Here is a 19,737-nt window from a genome sequence, read left to right on the forward strand (position 1 = left end):
GAGCATGTTTGACATTGTTGTTGGTAGGCAAAAGTCATTTTTTAATTAAAAAAAAAACATTGTTTTAAATAATTAAGTGTTTGGCAAATTCTGAAAACTTCTTTTAAATGAAAGTAGAAACAATAAAATTATTTTTTTGAAGATTAAAATATCCCTTACAGATATACATATTTACCATATATCCCTTATTAATTAATTAACATATCTCATAAGTTTGGTTAAGTTCCATACTTCCATTCAAGAATCTTATTTTTTATTTATATAATAAAAAATTTATTTTATTTTATGTTTTTATTTTATTATTTATATTTTATATATTATTTTACAGAATTAGAAATGAAGGTAACAACAATATTTTTACAGGACCAATAAAAATAAAAAGAAGTAACAATTAAAGATTTCAATCCTCCCAAAAAAATAACAATAGCAAAATTTTCTTTTCTTAATTTATGTATTATTTTATTTTAATTTGAATTGTTTTTAACTTTAGAGTATTGTAACAAAATAAAAGATAATAGTTAAAAATTACATTTTTAAAAAATGGTAACAAATAACAAAAACAAATCCTCTTTTCAATATTTTTCAACAATATTTATCTATGTATAATATTGTGAAAATTTGAATATCAACATTTTAATTAATTAAAATAAAAATATAATTAAAGTTTTTGTATTAGATAGTTAAAATAGTTTCTCTCTATAAAATAATCTTACTATTAACAACACAATATTTACCCTTTTCGTAATTTGACTCTTAAAATAATTTATTTATATAAAAAAAAAATAGTCAAACACAAATTGCTTATCAAAATACTTTTCAAATAAACTTGTCAAACACAAATTGTTTTGCTCTAAATGTTCTTTCTTATCAATTGAAGAAGTAAAACAATAACCGTGATGAAAAAAGGTTCCTACATGCAAGCTTGAGTTATTTGACTTTTTTCATTTTACATGCATCGATGTCAAAATTCTTACTTGGATAATAATTATTTCTCACACCACGAAACACTTTTGATACAGTTTGTGTAGTCATTTTCACATGAAAATCTTTTTATGGGTCTTGAAGGTTAGTATACACTCCATTTTGCCTCTATTATTTTTTAGTTTCTCCAACCAAAACTAAATTAACAATATGAGAATTTATTGCATTGTCTTAAAAGAGTGAGATAAACATGAATATGAGTCCAATGTAGAAGCAATGGTATGATTCCAATGCATATAATGCATGAATATTGAGAAATGAGAAATCCAAGTCATAGGATCAATACACTTTACACAGACAATCCCATATACATGATTATTCAAGGTTGAAAGCACACGAGGTGCCAAAAAATGGATGATATGGGAAGGTACATCACCTCATCCTTGTGATATTTGACATGCCTATATAGCTTTTTCTTAAAATCAGTCATCATAATTCCAACATTCACTATAGGCGGAGTGATGGATGTGAAGAAAAAGAGTGGCATAAACCACTTCCAAATGCCTCTGCACTATCCAAGGTACACCAAAGAGGACTACCAGCACATGCCTGAATGGATGATCGACAAGCTTCTTGCTGAATATGGTTTACCTGCTATAGGCGACTTGGCTAACAAGCGAAAATTCGCTATGGGTGCCTTTCTTTGGCCTCATTGTTCATCAAAGCCTACTTCCCATATCACTACATCTCCACACCCAGCATAAAAATACATGAGCACCTCTGTTTAGAATAACTACTCAAGTATCCGTCACCACTCACCTCTCTTTCAAAAAGTACTGTTTTCCAACTACTCATTTGTGTATATATGCGAATATAATGTTCATATTTTTGTGGTGCTGCACAAAAAAATGTTTAACTATACTTTCACATCGATCTTAAGGCAGAAAACGAACAGACATCTACGAGGCAACTTCCTTGAGCACAGAACCAGGCTAATTAGTTGTGTAATTGTTTTCAGTTGACCTTGTCGTTTCTGCCATGGCATCCTAGACCACTAGAAATCAATCGAAAGATTAAGATACGCTTGACAAACACTTGACGCACGCAATTCATTTGCATTTAATACAAAAAGGCAATTGATCTTGTATTGCAATTGGGTTAGATTGTGTAGGGTAAATTAAATTATGAATTAGCTTTAAGGGGGAATAAAGGGAAAATAAAGATGGGAACAGGTCACGAGCTACTTCAAGACTTGCAAATATCTTCTGGAAAATTTCCAGGTTTTATCTACTTACAAACAACAAAAACGAGTCGGTTGGTTTGATCTACGTATACACAGGAAAGGTAGTTTGTGTATGCCTTCCGAGTGAGGAAGGGTTAGGGTGAAATAAAAATAACTTGATTGTGAAAGCTCATACAAGGATATGTTCTCACATGGACCAGAAACCAGTCCCTGAGAAAACATTCAAATCATAAAGGTTCCTTGTATGATATCTTGATAATTTCTGCATGTGAAATCCCCCCACAAACTGAAATTGACTTCTTAAATAGTTATGGTCAATGATCAGCAACTTCTCCATCTGTTTGAAATGCAATTTCTCTATGAGAGATCAAGTTGTCACTCATCACTGGTGCACTAGACAATGACCCATGAATCTGCCCATTGATTCTTTGCAGGATAAGGTTTCATATAGCAAACAGTTAAACATGAATATAGGAAATAACTAAAAGCTTACCATGGAAGGCGACTTCAAAGTTGAGGAATCGCGGGCAGGGGTAACAGCTGAATCTGAAGGCCTGTGGAATAGCAAATGAGCAATAGATCGATCTATGGGATTTGTGTCTGTTTCGATGTCTACATATCCTGTGCACCTGAAAATACAACCAATTAAATATTACTAATCAAAATGATGCGGAAAAAAAAATGAAAAAAATTTACTACATGTGCTGCTGCACCACCTCCCCAAAGGAGCCCAGCACCCCTGCCACAGTTTGCTTTTAAAAAGGTTCTCTGACTTAACATATTACCCCAGGTTTTCCTAGCTCAGTATAGTCGTGTATGTCATTTGATAATTCCATGACTATAAAATAAAAAAGGACATATTTTCAGACTAAAATACGCTCCTGCAGCACCGTCGTGTCAATTGAGATGCCGTGCATAACATCTTTTCACTTCATTATGTATGTCATCTATCAATTTTTTTAGGTAACTTTATGTACACATTTACATTCTACAGTTGATATAAGGAATTATAACTATCAATTTTTTCTATCATAACTTCATGTACCACAATATTATTGTACACTTGACATATTAAATATTAAATATACCAACTCCTTACTACGTTAAATTCTCGCTTCTGCTGTTAAACATGTGAACTAAATACAGACTACTTGTCAACTTTCAGGACTTTTAGGTAGAAGTGAAAAACACTAAAGATGTGTAGTACTAAGACAATTCCACTCCATTCTATTAATTTCACCCTGATCTGTGGCTAATCTTGATGAATAAACTCGTATAGACAAGACTTTTGTAGAAAAATATAATTCAATGGGAAAGCAACTCTATAGAAGTACTAGACTTAAAATAGGATGCTACTACTTAGAGTTGGACTAGTATTCAACCACTCGGCGAACATGCCATCAGTGAACTACACAAAGTCAAGCTCAACAATGATGCAAATTAAGCAAACGATCAACTATATAAACAAATACCAGCTGACTAATTAACAAAGCAAAAAGCAGTATAGGAGTAATATGAGAGAGCCAAGACAACAAGCTATGCAGAAACCAATGCATATAAATATAGATATTGAAAACAAATCCATACTTGTTTGTTCCTTCGGTAACCAGTGGTCCGCTGGTACCTCCATCATCTCCAGAGACAATATTGAGATTAGCATGTCTATGCCTTTGTTCAGCACTCCGAGCCAACCGGTACAAGCTATCCCTTATACATAGCTTTGTCTGTATATCCAACTAAAACAAGAAAAGTTCAACATCGTAAAATTTATAAAGAGGTAAATATGAGAAGTCAATTTCAACTACAGATATAACATTGAAGACCCACTTTCGGCAATCTGCTAACAAGCCCATTCTTGCCAAATTGTACTGGAACAACAAATGAACAATTACCAGACAATACTGAAACATATCACACGTATGATGGTTTCTGCATTCAGCCAAAATATGACTCTAGCCTGGCGACAACATATGTAAACCACCTATATATACTGGATCACTTGACTACCTCTTGCAACAGTGACATGCACGAGAAAGGTCACCCTGAAGTATGCACAAATCTACAAGTGTGTAACTGATATATCACACCTTTCTAAAAAATCGAACAGTCACTTTAAGTATGTGTGCAAAACAACAAGTGTGTTCTAGCTATATCACATCTTTCTAAAAAATCAGAACAATCCCTTGAGGTATGCGTAAGTTCCAAGAGAGTGAGCAGTAAAATTTTGATATACTGCATCCCAAATCAACTATAATAAGTTGAAATACTTTAGAATATACAAAGTATAGGTGCATGAAATGTTTTTGGAAATAATAAGACACCAGCTCACAAAATATCTGCTATTAGCACCAGAACCAAAGACTGATTAGCTAAGTTTTGTGGACTCTTTACTTTCGATGCCACACCAGTGTCGGATTCTCCAAAAATACACTACTTTTAAGGAATCCGACACGCACCCGTTGACTTTTTTAAAGAGTCCAAGCAACATAGCTGATTAGCACATAATCAGTCTACCTTGAACTAGTGACGTACGCAGAACTTCTTGCAAGTGGTGTCGACATTTAAAGAAGTGATCAATAGATCACTATAACCAGTGGACAGTGGTGGATGTATTCCTAGTGCTATGGATTCAACCAAACACAATATATTTAACTAAATATAGATATCTATGTGAAAATTAGTAAAATTTTGACAAATATAAAATTCTGAACCCAATGAACTCATCTAGTTAATAGTAAGTAACATCACTTCAATCCTGAGAACTGGAGCTCTGGACCACCAGGCTGCGCGACGCATGTTGTTAATTGGTGTCATTTGATCATATCTATACTGTTTCTGACTATTGTTTTTATGTATATTAATTAAAAAAATCCAACGAAGCGGTGCCGCGTGACACCATTTCAATGTACATGCGTCCGCCCCTGCCTTGAACATGCATATGCAAACAGTTAATTTCATAGTGAACTGACTACCTGTATTTCAGAGTGAACTGATTACCTGTTCCATGACACGTTGAAGCTGATGAAAACTAGCTGCTTCTTCTGAAATTTCATCCAACCCAGAATTTGTAGAAGAACACTCCTGTACAACTGAGGATCCTAATTCTGTGGGAATTCTTATGCTAACCCCTTCAAAATCACGGTTATTTTCAACCTTAACTCCAGACCTATGGAATAACTTCTCCGCCTTCTCATTTCTTGTCATAGCAGCCACCTGAAAAGAAGGATCAGGAGAACCCTCCATGGACTGTACCTGATTCGATGCATAAGAGTCCTTGGGGGAAAGAGAAACGAGACCGTTACTTTCGTATTTTAAAATTGGTAGAGTTGGATGGAGAGCACTCCCATTGGAATGACCGTAATCTGAATGCATGTAAGAGAAGCTACCACCCAAGTAGCCAAAATCAGGATCTTGAGCTTGCTTTTGCTGCAGGACACCTGCAGCTGCGAAATTCACTTGAGTGCTTGCGGTCCCAGAAGGCAGCTTCTGCTCCTCTGGATGGCTATCAGTGTTATTGAGTGTGTCTCCATTTTCTAGATAACCGCATTTTCTTTTACCCTCGGAGAGATTCTGGTGCTTGGAGTGTTTCTTTTGCATGCTATCCTGGAAAGAAGAAACGATAAGAAAATTAAAAATAGGAGGAATAATTAGTCACATCAGGATCAATGTATGTAATAGAATAGCTGAAGATATTCAAAGTCATTATCATCCAGAAACTCAGGAATTGTTCCTTCATCCTCACACTAAAACTTGAAGAGGAAAATGCACCTAACTGGAACTACCCATTCATTCTTCACTCACCACTACATTATTGTTGATTCTTGGTTGGCTATTAGATACAATCTCGACCTGGACTCCACCGCCATGTACCTCAGCCTGCTTCAAAACAACCACCTTCCAGGTAAGCTGATGCATGATATGACTTTAAAGAATAAATAAATTGACATTGCACAGTAGCATTACATTCTTATCAGGTGCTAACTTGCACTGTAAATTACTTGATCCATTTAAAAAAGACAAATGACTCAGATTTACAGATTCATTTTTCTCGGAGGACCACGAACTGCTATTATAGCCAAGTGATTGATTCTCAATGCCAGAATTATCAGTTGAAATGTTTGTTTCCTTTGGCTTTGAAGGTTCATGACTGGCGGATGTACTTCCAAGTGCATTGGATGCTGGACATGGAAACTTAAAACCAGACGTCAATCCATCTCCAGATCCTTCAATAACATTTGATGATGAAAGCCAACCTAGGTCATCTTCACTACCAGGTCCAAATCCAAATGACGAATCACAACTCCTGAAATGCATTACAATTATTGGGGTCTTTAAACAGACTATTCACTTTATCTATATTCATAACAAAAGATGACATAGATGTTATGGGTGGAACTCTTTTTTCAAAATTTTGTTCACATCTTTCCCCCCTAAAAAGGATGAAATGAGGATTAATAAAGTCCACTTGACTGAAATAAGGAAAGCCGTTACCTGAACATCCTGTCAACATCCTCAAAGTTCTCTATCTCAGGCCAGCTATAGTATAAGAGATCATTAGAGTCTTTATCATCACAACTATTGTCAAGAAAACTGAGATCATCATCAGCCTGAGATATGGGACCAAGTGGATAGCTATAAGAGTTTTCCCCCACAGCAGCATTCTTGTCATCAAGAGTGCAACCATTAGGACAGGACTCGTTCTCAAAGGAGTCTATATTACTTTTGATGCAACGATTGGATGTCCTGGTATTTTCAAATGGTAAACTTGAAACTTCTCCGACTACGGCTTTTTCACGTGGAGAAGAGAATGCACCATCAGCTGCATCGGCCCACGAGTCCTTTTCCAGCATTTTGGGGCTTCTATTACTCAACACTTGCTCCTTTTGCTGATTAGCATATTTACCAGTAGATTGATCACCTGCATTACCTGTTAAACCAATTACTTCATGGCGAGGCTTCTTACGGCTATCATTTTGGGAGAGTGGTTCATTGGTGCGTCCGCTACTTGGATGTGGCACTATATGATCATCATTGTGGCAGAACTCATCCCAAGATATATCGTCAAGCTGTTACACCAGTTACAGAATTTTAGCTGTAATAACTTCATAGGGTACTTCCATAAAATGAGCAACTCAAATAAGAACTTAAATATTATAATATGAGAAAGGTCGAAGGCTCTCTGTCTCTTACAAAGCTATAAGTAGAACTCACCAAAGGAACTAGCTAACCTTCACCAAACTGACCAAAAAATGAAGTCACAAATGAAGCAAATGCAGCTTACTGAGATGACAGAAACTTTAATATATTGGGGCAGACTAAGCCAACTTATCACACCTCAACTATTCCACTAGGTATGTGCATGCTTCTATCAGTGCAGGGTACACGGAAACCTCTTTTTTTTAAAAGAGAAAAAGGGATAACTTCGCCCATGAAGATGAAAAGAAATCCCCCTAAATCTCTGCTAACTGCGCTCTAATTACTTGCCGTTGAGGAGAGAGAATCTAAGATACTCACAAAGCATGAAAGATAATCGAAAAGGGAAGCAGGTCAGCTGAGGAAAAAGAAGGACGACATTGCAGTACTGCGACATTGTTCAGAAAAATGTGCGGTACCTTTTATGTATAAGAAGTAGTGAATGGAGGATGCTGAAGAAGATAATGCTGCACTCTCAGTACATCATTTACAGTATACCTCTTCATAAGGGTAAAAAAAAAACTAGTTTTGTCGTCATAGTAAGACTACCAGAAGAATTCAGTATACTCTATTTGATGATGCAGGTACTAATGGAACTAAAGTAACTGTTAATACTACAGTTTTTTATGAAAATACTGTTCATGCTACAAATTATCTGGTTTGTACTATCTACTATAGTACTTAGGTGGTTTAGGAGTCTTCTCATCTGACTGTTGTTATCTTACTGGATTTTGTTTTATCAGGAGAAAAAAAATAGTTATTTTACAGGTTTTTTAAATCCTCAGGTGCATGTTTCTTTATTGCTTTAGGACTTCTCTTATTTTATTTAGAGTTAATTTCTCGATCAAGAAAAATCAGGAACTCTAGTTTTTTCAGTACTATAACCTTTACGGGTTCTATTTCTTGTAAGTAGGACTTGTAAAAACTTTGCATACCCCAACCTTTCTATGATTAATGAGGTTCTGCCTTCTGGTTTTCATATGCTTTTCAACAACATCTTGGATTTGCTAAAACTAGCCCCTTCATAAACTTTTCCTTGGTTTACCTTCAATATAGATTATTAGCCACACTCATATGCTATATACAGACGTCGTTTTTGGGGGTTAATCGAGAAATCCTGGAGGGCCAGTGGCAAATGATTTGTAATTTGGTAGGTGATGAATCTGACTTTCTATCCTTCTCCACTAATACCAGGCCTTTAATATGCGGCAGGACTCGAACTCATAACATGCGCCTGATCCACACATCTCTTGCTAAGATCTTATGGTCTTACACTCTTACCACTAGATCAAAGCCCTTGGGGAGTGCCATAGACAGACATCTATTAATTCATTGGCCAAAAAAAAAAAAACCATAATTCCTTCACATCAGTGACTTGATGTCATGGTTCAGGTATGTACCTTTGTTTCAAGAGCGTGTTATGTATCTTGATCGGACAAAAATAAAATATAAGAGCAACATTCTTAACTGGTTTTTCCTGCACCATTTTACAACAAACGCAGGTAAATTCCACATTTTCACTGGTCGGACGATAAAAATTCTCTTTGGAAATTCATTTGGGGCACATCTCCACGACCTATATCCTGAAACCTTCACTTACATTTTGTCCAGAAGTCCCTGCGGGAAAGAAAAAGCATTTGCGGGGATCTCCAGAGGCATATCTTCCTTGTAGTTCATTTAAAGAATTAATACATGTCTGCTTGTATCCCCTATCCACTAATTACGCCAAACTCAGACATTTGCAGGCGTTAAAAGGGGACAAACAAAGCCCCCAAGGCCTAGCTCAAGTGGCAAAAGGTGGAGGATTTGTGGCTTAGGTCGCAGGTTCAAGCCCACACCATGCAAAGCGAAGCCCGATATTTAAGTGGAGAAGGGTAGAGGGGCGGGTCCATTATCCACCGAGTTTAGAAGGTTGTGATTGGTCCAAAGGGCGAGTGACAAACGGATTTCTCGGTTATCAAAAAAAAAAAAGAGGGACAAACAAAGACGACTCTGTCTTTCTTATATCTTCATATTATGACTCCATGGTCATATAGGTGAAAAGTAATGAATTTCAAAAGCAGAGAAATGTTCCATGAATTTAATGTGTGTTCAACAAAAGAAGCAAATAACTTAATAGTACATATTTGAAAGAGGACAGTAAAAGTATAGAATTAAATGTTGTTTGTTTGATCAATCCACAGAGATAATGACTTCTCATCTCCAAGTTTAGATATTTCATTTTCATGTGGACCTAAACGTAAAAAGTACAGAGGTAAAATACTGTACTCCAACTACTCTGGCATTTTGGCTTGGGGAACTCATGAGTATCCAAAAAGTAACCTTTAGTTAGTAGAGGTACACTCGACAAATTGAATTTCATGTACAACATTTGATCCTCATGTCTACTTTCCAAATATAAAATCACACTGAGCAGAATTAAATGGTAAAAGATAGCCAAATTTTACATCCTAACCACATTCATTGGGCACAAAGTATCCAACTTCTCTATTTCCCCATTGTTAGATCGAGAAAGATTTTGATGATTGACAAATAAGGGAATAAATGAAAGGAGCAGGTTGCGCCGCCGTGTTCCTTTCAGACCGAATCCGACAGGGATATGGAGAATGTCAACCACACAAATTAGAAGTTATAAAGCAGTGGAGGGATTGCTTTTTCGACAAGAAACCAGTACATAAAGTTTCCTTTTATAAAGGAGTCCTACAAGGAAGAGGAAACACATAATGGGTTATACCCAGTTAAAATAGGATGCCTAATCCTACAAAAAGTAGGAACCACTACAAAAGTAACTGAGATCCAATTAAAGAAGGAAAGATTCACCCTTCGGGGTGGCCCAGTGGGTTGGGCTTGGGACTTCCATGTTGGAGGTCTCAAGTTCGAAACCCCTTGCCAACGAAAGCAAGGGGTTTGCCTTCTGGGTCGCGCTTGTCGCACCGGTCTTGCCTAGTGTGGGTTACCTCTCCTATGTGGTTTGCGAGCTATTGCATAGGAGCGGGGGTTCTACCCTGTGCGCACCCAAAGGGTAGCGGCTGCGGGTTTTCCTTGTCATAAAAAAAAAGAAGAAAAGATCCTTGATCTATAAATAGGGCAAGATTTTCTCGAAAGAAACTTGCGCACTTAAACAGAGAATTACAAGCAAAATACAATCAAATAGAGGAAGTTCATATTTAAGTGATTTCTTATTACGAAGTGCAGCCAACGCAGGGAAACAAGATCAAAGAACCTGATCTATCGGCTTATGCTTTTTAATTATTAGGTCAAGTTTGCTTGTATTGAGTTTTTATCGAGTTGTATCTTTAATTCTTTCCAGATCTAGTGAAGTATAAATTGAAGTAGGAATAGAGTCTTCAAGTTGGGGCGACTTAAAAGACTTGGGAACACAAACCTTGGGGGGTTTGTGTTGGAATTTAGGAATTAGAGTTAGTTCCTAGGATTGCAAAAGTTGTAATCCGAATTCATAACTTGAAGTGGAGTCGACGATCTAGTTGGTTGTTGGCGTCGAGGGATTAGAGTTTATAATTCCTTAGGTTACATAGGTTTGTAATATTTTGTTGAGGCTCAGAGTTTAATGAAGTGGAGTTAAATCCTACAGAGGGGTAGGTCGTGGTTTTTTACCCTTTAAGAGCCGGGGTTTTCCGTGATAAAATATTGTGTCATTACTTTATTTGTTTTACATAACGTAACTGCTGTAATCTGTAAAAGAACACATAGAATATACATGTTCCTTAGGCAAATTTGGGGGTCAGTATTCCAACACCCATCATTTATCATCAAAAGAATACATATATAGACTGAAAAGAATCTAATATCTGTGGCACACCAAATTAAGTTCAAATTCAATGTACCCGCTTGCTAGCCGCCAGAAGCAAAGTAAAGAACAGTCAAGAAGGGCATCAAATAATAAAAATACACTCTTCAGAAAGTAGAAAATCTTACCCCGTATAACTGCAAATCTGACATTCCTTTTGAGTCGTTTAACCAGCACTCAAGCCACGTGCAACACACTGATCAGATTTCATATTCAAATCCCAAATCCTCCTTTATCTCCATTCACCAACCAGACATCAAGAAATGTGGAAAATAAAGCATTAGAAGCAATTGAAGAAAATCATTCTCCTGCTCCTACTTTTTTAAGCATCCTATATACACAACCGCTGAGATAACAAAAATGATTTCGCGCAAATTTCTCAAAGCTTCAAAATCTGAACATCCATGAGTAAGTAATAAGAAAGCAGTAAGATTTTCTATAGATTACAACTTGATGTAGTAAATTGACTTAAGAAAAATATTCAATCAGTTCAGATGCTGAAAACTCTTATCGCTGAAGTTCAACCAGTAAGAAGTTGATAAAGAAGAGCACAAATTAACCAAGCAAATATCACTTCACAAAAGATCCTGCCGGAAAACTCACCTCAAAACCGATAAGCGCCGGCTAAATCTAGAACTTGGCCAGAAAATCGATACTTGAACGGCACAAGGACAGCAGTAGAACCCTAATTTGATGCTCGGAAAGACAAATCTCGGAGTTTCTGGATAGAGAGAGAAAGAGAACAAACAGCTTTGAAAAAAATTCAGGAATAATTTAATATTTTTTATTATTTTATGTAAATAAGTGTCAGGCGTGGTTGACACGTGGCAAGGCGGATCAAATTTGCGGTCACACAGCTTTGAGAGTGGGTATCAGAATTTGTGGTTGAGAGGAAGGGTCGCGATACGATCCGTTTCCCTGACCCGATTGGTCCACGTCAGATAATTGACACGTGTCGATAGAAGGCTTGATGCCGTTTAATATGTGCAAAGCCACGTGCCGGTAATATATAGCACTTGCTTTCTGCTTCCGTCTACTGCTTTGCTTAATCCGCAATTATTCCCAATATTTTATTCTTGTTATACCGCACTAATTGATGACAAAAGGGTTAATCATAGTGGTTATCAGATTAATTAATTAACATTTTTGTGATAATGACTCAGTGGTTTTCCTTTTTTAAATCTAACAACAGTTTACTTAATACCTATCAGGAATATGTTTAGTGGAGCAACAAGAATTTGAGAGTGGCTATAAAATAAAGGGAAAAATGTGTGAAAAATATTTTAATTTTGATCAAAATTATTATTACGATACCAAATTTTATTGATGACCTTTTACCCCTGCACTATTTAATAGTGTATTTTAAAAGTATATATATGTCCACGTGGACACGTTACTAATTACAATGATGCAATATTTATAATGTCCACATGGATACATATATACCTTTAAAATACACTATTAAATAGTATGGGGTAAAAGATCATTTTCAAAGTTTGATATTGTTACAGTAATTTCGGTCAAAGTTCTGATATATTTCAAAAATTTTCCCCTAAAATAAAGCATGTGTACATTTTCATTTGATTTGTGTAACTACCATACTTAACTTGCTTGATTAGCCGTTGTAGAAATTCTTGATAAACTCATGTTATTATGTCTCCTTATTTTCTTAATTTTCAAATTTATTATTTTTCTTTAATTATCATATTATTTATTGTTGTTATTTTTATTATTATTATTTTTAACATGATTTCTTATATATTATGTTTTCTTTATAGCTATTTTGATATATTTTATTTAAGTTATGTGTTTATCAGAAACGTTATTTCTATCTTCAAAATCACAAGTACATACCACCTACTCACATTTTTCAGAACTAATATTATTATATTAATTGTAGTTGTTATATATTCTTTCGCCACTTACCAACTAAATTGCTTCGTACTCCCTATCTTATATATATGCACTTTTTTTCCTTTATTCATTTTTCATAATTATAAGTAAGACGAGTTTTTATTAATTTACTTTTCAATACATTTTACTTTATCTTATTTATTAGTATCAAAATAAAAAATGAAGAAACTTTGTTTTTTTCTTCTAAATTTTGCAATATCTATACTTTCAAGTTTCAAAAAGAATTAATTTAAGGGCAAAAGCGATTTATTTATTTTAATTAGTTCAATCATGACGAGTAGTTTGAAATACATATGTTAATCGTGTGGATGAGTAATATATAACCGCAACTAATATTAGAAGTATGTGACTCAAACATGTATTAACTAAAAGAGAATTTATTATGTCAAGTATTTACACAAAACTTTGTGTATCTCTTTGTTTTGAATTTTATGTGATTCTGAGTGTGTTTCAATGTTTTAACTTGGGATAAGGGTCTGAAAAATATTCCAACTTTGGTTGAATTTGCTGTTGCGATACTAAACTTTCATGAGGACCTATTACCTCCCTAGACTATTTAATATCGTATTTTAAACATATATATTTGCCCACGTAGACATAAAAAATAATGCAAAATTATAAATAGTAATGTGTCCACGTGGACATATATATACCTTTAATATACACTATTAAATAGTTCAAGGGGTAAAAAATACGGTATTAAATAGTCTAGGGAGGTAATAGGTCCTCATGAAAGTTTAGAATCACAACAGCAAAACTTATGTTATGTCCCTCTTGTCAACTTGCTTGAGAGTCACATTGTCTTGTTTAATGCTCCCCCTTGTGTGGCCTTATTCATCATTCTGGATTGCGGTGCAATGGGAGATTACTTCACTTCTAATTAGAGGTTTCAAATCTGAATTTTAGGTATGAAGAAAATCATGTTAGAAGCGTCACCACTAAATGGCCCATGTAATGAGCGCAATTCAGATTCAATCGGAGCTCAAATACACACATCAAACATCTAATGAGAAACACATAAAAAAAAACATGTTCAAAAATAGTAATGTAAATTAGGTTCTATATTTATTTTCAAAATTTATTGATCTGATTAATTTAGATTCACATCATATAAAATTAGTGTTCTCTATTATGATTTTTCATTTCCAATTAAATAAGTTGATCATACATCATCGAAAAAGTGTGAATTAATAAAATAAAATAAAAACTATTTTAGCAACGTACTTTAATGTCTACCATAAACGAATAAGTTTAAAACAAATTCATGAGTCAATTAAAGCTAGGGATCGGAAAAAAAAAAAATTAAAGCTAGGGACCAAAGAAAATAATTTCAACTAACTTTTGGGAACTACTATAAAGAAAGAACTACGTACCGCCGTTCATTTGGTAAACGGACAGAAAAATGAAAATCATTGTCAATGAACAAGAAAATAACTTGGAAAAGAATAATTAATGCTAAGGATGTTGCTCTCGTATTAATTACTCGTGAAAATAGGTTATACAATTTAAATTTTAAAAAAGAAAGTGACATTGTAAATAATTAAAATATTTCTTGCACGTTAGTTTTAGATATTCTATGGATAAAAATAAAATAAAATAATTTAATTAAAAATAAATTTATAAAAAACTACCAATAATATATTTTCTAAATATGTGGACATTGCTTCTTCAAACACAAGTTTATACCGCTATGTTTGACTCGTACTTTTGATTGTCATTTCTTCATTTACATTACTGGATTGACTAATGGCAATTAGAGGTGATAGAATTATTTTATAAATTTTTTTCAAAGATTGACTAATGGCAATTAGAGGTGATAGAATTATTTTCTAATTTTATTTTTTTATTTTTTTTGGGTGAATTATTGTTCCATTTATTATTGGATCATTCATGCAAATGACTTTAAGGTGATTTTTAATTTTTGCCTTTCAAAATTATTGTTCTTTAATTTGTACCTTTTAGAGCTTTAAGTAAACAAAAAAAGAATATGCCTCTATGGCTCTAACAGTGAAAATGTAAAGAACTCTCGGACGATTCATCCATTTTAATTCGTTTAAATTCAATTCAATTAACTTGCTCATTTGATTTTTAAATACAATAAAAATCTACCATATATTGTCTAGCCACTAATCATTCAACTAATAAAGTTAGATAATTTTCTCGGGTGGTCAAAATTCTTCATATCCAATCTTAAGATTGTGAATTTAATTTTTTTTAAAAAACAAGAGGTCATAGAGAGTGATAAAAATCAGACGATGTAGTGCAGAAAGAAAAAAACGTACTTAATCGCTAATTAATAATATTTCTTGCTTGAATATATAAATGCAATAATGTCCTTGGAGAGCTAAAATAAAAATTCACAATTTCATGTCTATGTCATAATTATAAATTTCTTTGATCTCATGGATAATTAGATAAAAGACTTGTTTTTAAAATTTCATGACAAAATGATTTTGTTATAGAAATGTATATGTGATTAGGAAACGGTTTGAACTTGTGATATTATGATTCTAATTTATAACTTCCTGAAAATTTGTTTGTTCTTATGAAAAACATTGGATTAAAAAAACGCATTTCGATTCTACTACCACATTTACATTTTTTTACTCTCTTAACGCTTCCTTTTAGTGTTCTGTAGCTTTAAATATAGGATTAAATCTAAATACAGTAAATTGTAAAATTAAAGTTCAATGAACCAAATACTATTTTGTTCTTCAAAAAGTCCTATAAAAAGATCCTTTCGATTTGACAGTTAGGATAAAATTAAACCCAAATATCATACAATTATTCAAAGAAATTGCCTAATAGATTCGACTTTTATCTTCTTTTTTCCCTTTCATTGATCTTCACCAAAACTGTACTTTTTTTCAAATATTTGCCTCGTATTTATAACTTATAAATCCGATGAAACGTGTTCAATTATAAATCTAACATGGACATATTGGTCAATGTAAACGAATAAAAAAATGCTAAATTAAATTAAGTATCCATATAATGTGACTATAGTTTTGCAGATAAATGTGAATCTTTTAAGTATGTGTATGTCAGCAGTATGTGTTACTAGCAATAATATGTAAAAAAAATATATCGAAACTAATACGTCTAACAAATAAAATAAAAAATATTATAAATTGCATGTTCCGCTTTTCGAAAGTCAATTTGACTAATTTCAAAGTGAAATTAAATTACATTAATTCAATATCTCAAACAAAAAAATTAGAAATTAAAAAACTATACGAAAAGTATTATAAATTGCCATTTTTTGCATATCAATATGATGAAATACTTCGTAAAATGTCCGTCAAAGTGCTTATCATTTGACTCTAAAAAAGGAAATTATGACAATTTATAACGAGTTAATTTATACCAATACTAAAAATATATTAAAATATTTACACCATCCCTAACTCCCAAGAGATCAAGAAAGCTAGAATTAACAAATTGCATTTTCTTCACTCCCCAAGAACTTGCTTCACAGATAAAATAAAACAGTAATACAATACATTAAACATATATCTGAAACCAAAACTATTATAGAAGTCACAACAACACCTTCAAAATATTTACATATATATAGTTTACATTATGGTCTAATATTTTTGTCCATCTGAAAAATTAACCACAACATTTATATTCGGTTAGTTGAGAAAATTTTATAGCTATGGTTGGTGCATATATTATCAAAATAATCTTCATGAAATGAAATGAATAACCTTGTGAAAAATGCATTCATCACAAGGCAAAACAATTCCCTTGGGACTCTGAAATCCAAACTCTTGAGCAGCTTCTTCTAGCAATTTCTGGAAGCAAGGGTTCTTCAAGTAAGATATGTGAAGAACAAATCTCTTCAATTCTCCACCCACGGCCACGTACACTACAAAATGACCCTTTGGAGTTTTTTCCTTCACTTGTTCATCATCTCTATGTGTAGTCTTCTTCATTCTTCTAATTAATTAAAATTATAAAAAGTTTGTTGATACTAATTTTGATTAAAGTAGCACATGTATGTCACAAATTATCAAATGAGATATTGCATGCCTATATATAGAGGACGTGAGAGTTGCAACATTTTCAAAGTCATAGGAAAGGCTGCACTAATTATTACTGTTTGCATTTGCTGACAGTAATACTATTGACAATAGATATTTTTTGAAAACGTTAAAAGTTCAAGTGACTTTCTTTAAATTAAAAATCAAAGTTGAGCGGCTATCTAAGATATTATTTCGGAAATTCTTCATTTCTATTTCAATTTGTTTCTCTCACGTTCCTTCTTAACCTTTTTAAAAAATAATGATTTTTTTCTACAACTCTTTAAACTAACTTTCTACAAAAATGTTTAAAATCGAGAAAATGAAATGACATTTTGATATCTTCTACACGTTTTTAGTTTTAAAACCATAAAATTTAAAATAGTTTTTTATTTTTTGAACTCTAATTTTTGTTCCAAGTCAAAACCTACCTGCTATCGATATGAATTAATTAATCAGAATTCTAATTATTATTAATACGATAAGTGATAACTAAACAAATAATAATCATTACTTATTATTTTTTTAAAGTAGAGGTTATTGTAACATGGTATCGTTTAATTTGGTGGTGATCGGTATGATGTGACTGCTTAGCGTCCATGGATGTTGTATGTCAAAGGAGAAATCATGTCTAGCAAGGAACTTTAGCCTATATTGTAGGCTTTCATTAGCTATACAGTCACATGCTAATCTGATTAAATAATTGGGATTTTTACACAAATAGGCCCCCCTCTGCCCGCATCCCTGGAACTTGCTTTGCTTTTTTGCTTTAAAGACCCCGCCTGCTTCACACCTTCTATGATAGGGGAAATACTTCCGCACGAGTACTAATTTGATTAGCATAAATGAGCCTCTTCTGAGCCCTTGAGATTTTACATATCAGCTTCAGAAGATTCAATTGGATCATTCTTGGCACACATACATATATTTTTTTAATCGATATACCTAGATTATATATTTATTATACGTGATTATATATATATACAAGAGTGTATCTAGAGAGGGTATATCGTGGGTTCACGTGAACTTATGCTTTCCTCTCTAGATCATATATTGTAGTGTTATAATTTTTTTAAAATATTTAAATATAGATATGTGAACCCACATTCAAAGTATCATATAATAATACGATGATGATTGAGTGCACCTCTAGGTGAGGATAGAAATTTAAATCTTATATTTATCTTGTCTTTTTGAATAACACCCCCGAAGTGGTTATCGATTACACTTTTGGTGTTTCAACTAATTTTTCTTTTGTTTTTTTTTTCCTTTTATCTTTCAAAATTTTCAAGTGTGTTACATAAAAAATTCCTAAAAATTTTAGCACGGTAAAAATTTTATATAATTAAATTAAATGTGTATATTAAAATTTAAAACTAGTAGCATTATATATTTTTGACCTATAATTTTTAAAATTTAATGGTTCATATTAAGAACCTAAAAGTCAAATCGATAAAATTATATTTAAGATGCATTTTTCAAAATCGTGCACCCATCTTACCGAAATCATGGGTACGCCTCTATATATATATACATTGACTATTTAGATTATATATAATATATATGTATTACATATGACATCTCTCTCTTTTTTTACTAGGGCTAGGAAAAGGAGAAATCGAGAAAGAGAATTACAATATAGCAACTAAATCCTCACTAATAAAATAAAAATATTTGAATGATCAATTAACTGAGTTTAAGCTCAAATTTCCTGACACTCTTTTTTGTTATTAAATCCATTGACCTCAGCCGCTGTATAGAAAATAAAAAATGGGAATCACATGCTCAAAATCCATTAATTAACGGAAAAAAATGAGATGCAGAGAAAAGGGATATATCGACGGGTAATTTCGGTGCCAAACTTGAAATGACTTAACATTAATTCATTAAACGGATTTGCGATAAGAAATAGGGACTTAATTTGGATGTAGAGTACACTTTCCGTATGTAGTCCAAAATCCGGTGCCTATATGTGCGTTCAACAATTGTACTTCAAAGAAAAAAAGTAAGCCGTACATGTTACGTTCATCACCCTAAAACATGAATTTCACTGCCTTTCATGCAATAAACCAAACCAAACTATATATAATATGAGAAACGTGGACTTTTTGTTACATACATATGTACTATGAGGGATCAGAAGGTCTCAAACGGAGCTAGATTTTTAAATTTATGAGCTTTTATATATATATAAATAGTTTACTGAAATAAATATAAGATTCGAGCTAAAGTTAATAATTTTTTGTTGAACTTGTAGATAAGTTTGTAACTATATCTTGTATACCAACTGGTGGAGTGGTAACTACTCTTTCATTCTTAATTAGAGATCTATGTTGGGTTTTGGGTTTTTTTTTTTCCTTCCTATGTGGATAAGTAGAAGCGAGAAAAAAGTGAGAGAGTGCAAATTTTCGCACAAGCCCTACCAGTCAATTTCAAATCACGATTCCTGCTTCATTTCTTGTCCGGTTGAGCTAATTTTTGGACAACTTGTTCCTTTCAACTTAATCTTAGAGTGGAAATAGAGAGGGGTGGATTTGGAGTCATGTAGCTCCGATCCAGATTTCAGCTCGTGAACAGTAGTTGCATTTTGATGATTTTAGTACTCCTTTTACTTCTCTAGTTTTTGGTGT

The 19,737-nt window shown here is 33.2% G+C and overlaps 1 protein-coding gene across 4 annotated transcripts; it reads right to left on the reverse strand.

Moving 5' to 3' along the window:
• Positions 1–2,161: 2,161 nt before the first annotated feature.
• Positions 2,162–11,638, reverse strand: LOC125816615 (protein LNK1-like). 4 transcript variants are annotated; one of them, XM_049496231.1, is made up of 9 exons: positions 11,294–11,499; positions 6,656–7,230; positions 6,128–6,467; positions 5,966–6,043; positions 5,722–5,767; positions 5,162–5,601; positions 3,752–3,900; positions 2,658–2,793; positions 2,162–2,577 (listed from the first exon to the last, which is right to left on the reverse strand). In XM_049496231.1, exons 1-9 carry the CDS (start codon positions 11,315–11,317, stop codon positions 2,479–2,481), a joined length of 1,887 nt encoding a protein of 628 aa, XP_049352188.1. In that variant the 5' UTR covers positions 11,318–11,499; the 3' UTR covers positions 2,162–2,478. The 4 variants fall into 4 exon arrangements, with proteins under 4 accessions (XP_049352188.1, XP_049352185.1, XP_049352186.1 ...); XM_049496228.1 differs by having other exon boundaries at positions 5,162–5,767; positions 11,294–11,638; XM_049496229.1 differs by having other exon boundaries at positions 5,162–5,767; positions 5,966–6,040; positions 11,294–11,497.
• Between the last annotated feature and the right edge of the window lie 8,099 nt (positions 11,639–19,737).

The sequence above is a fragment of the Solanum verrucosum genome, unplaced genomic scaffold (assembly GCF_900185275.1).
Source record: "Solanum verrucosum unplaced genomic scaffold, falcon-dt-bn FXZP01000261.1, whole genome shotgun sequence".
NCBI lineage: Eukaryota > Viridiplantae > Streptophyta > Magnoliopsida > Solanales > Solanaceae > Solanum > Solanum verrucosum.

What these genes read in the sequence shown, in the direction of transcription:
- LOC125816615 (XM_049496228.1), bottom strand. Translation starts at nt 11,317, where the DNA reads ATGTCAGATTTGCAGTTATACGGG. An exon ending in GAATCAACAATAATGTAGTG is followed by an intron (nt 5,768 to 5,965) that starts GTGAGTGAAGAA and finishes TCTTCTTTCCAG; the next exon opens with GATAGCATGCAAAAGAAACA. An exon ending in CTTTGAAGTCGCCTTCCATG is followed by an intron (nt 2,578 to 2,657) that starts GTAAGCTTTTAG and finishes ATCAATGGGCAG; the next exon opens with ATTCATGGGTCATTGTCTAG.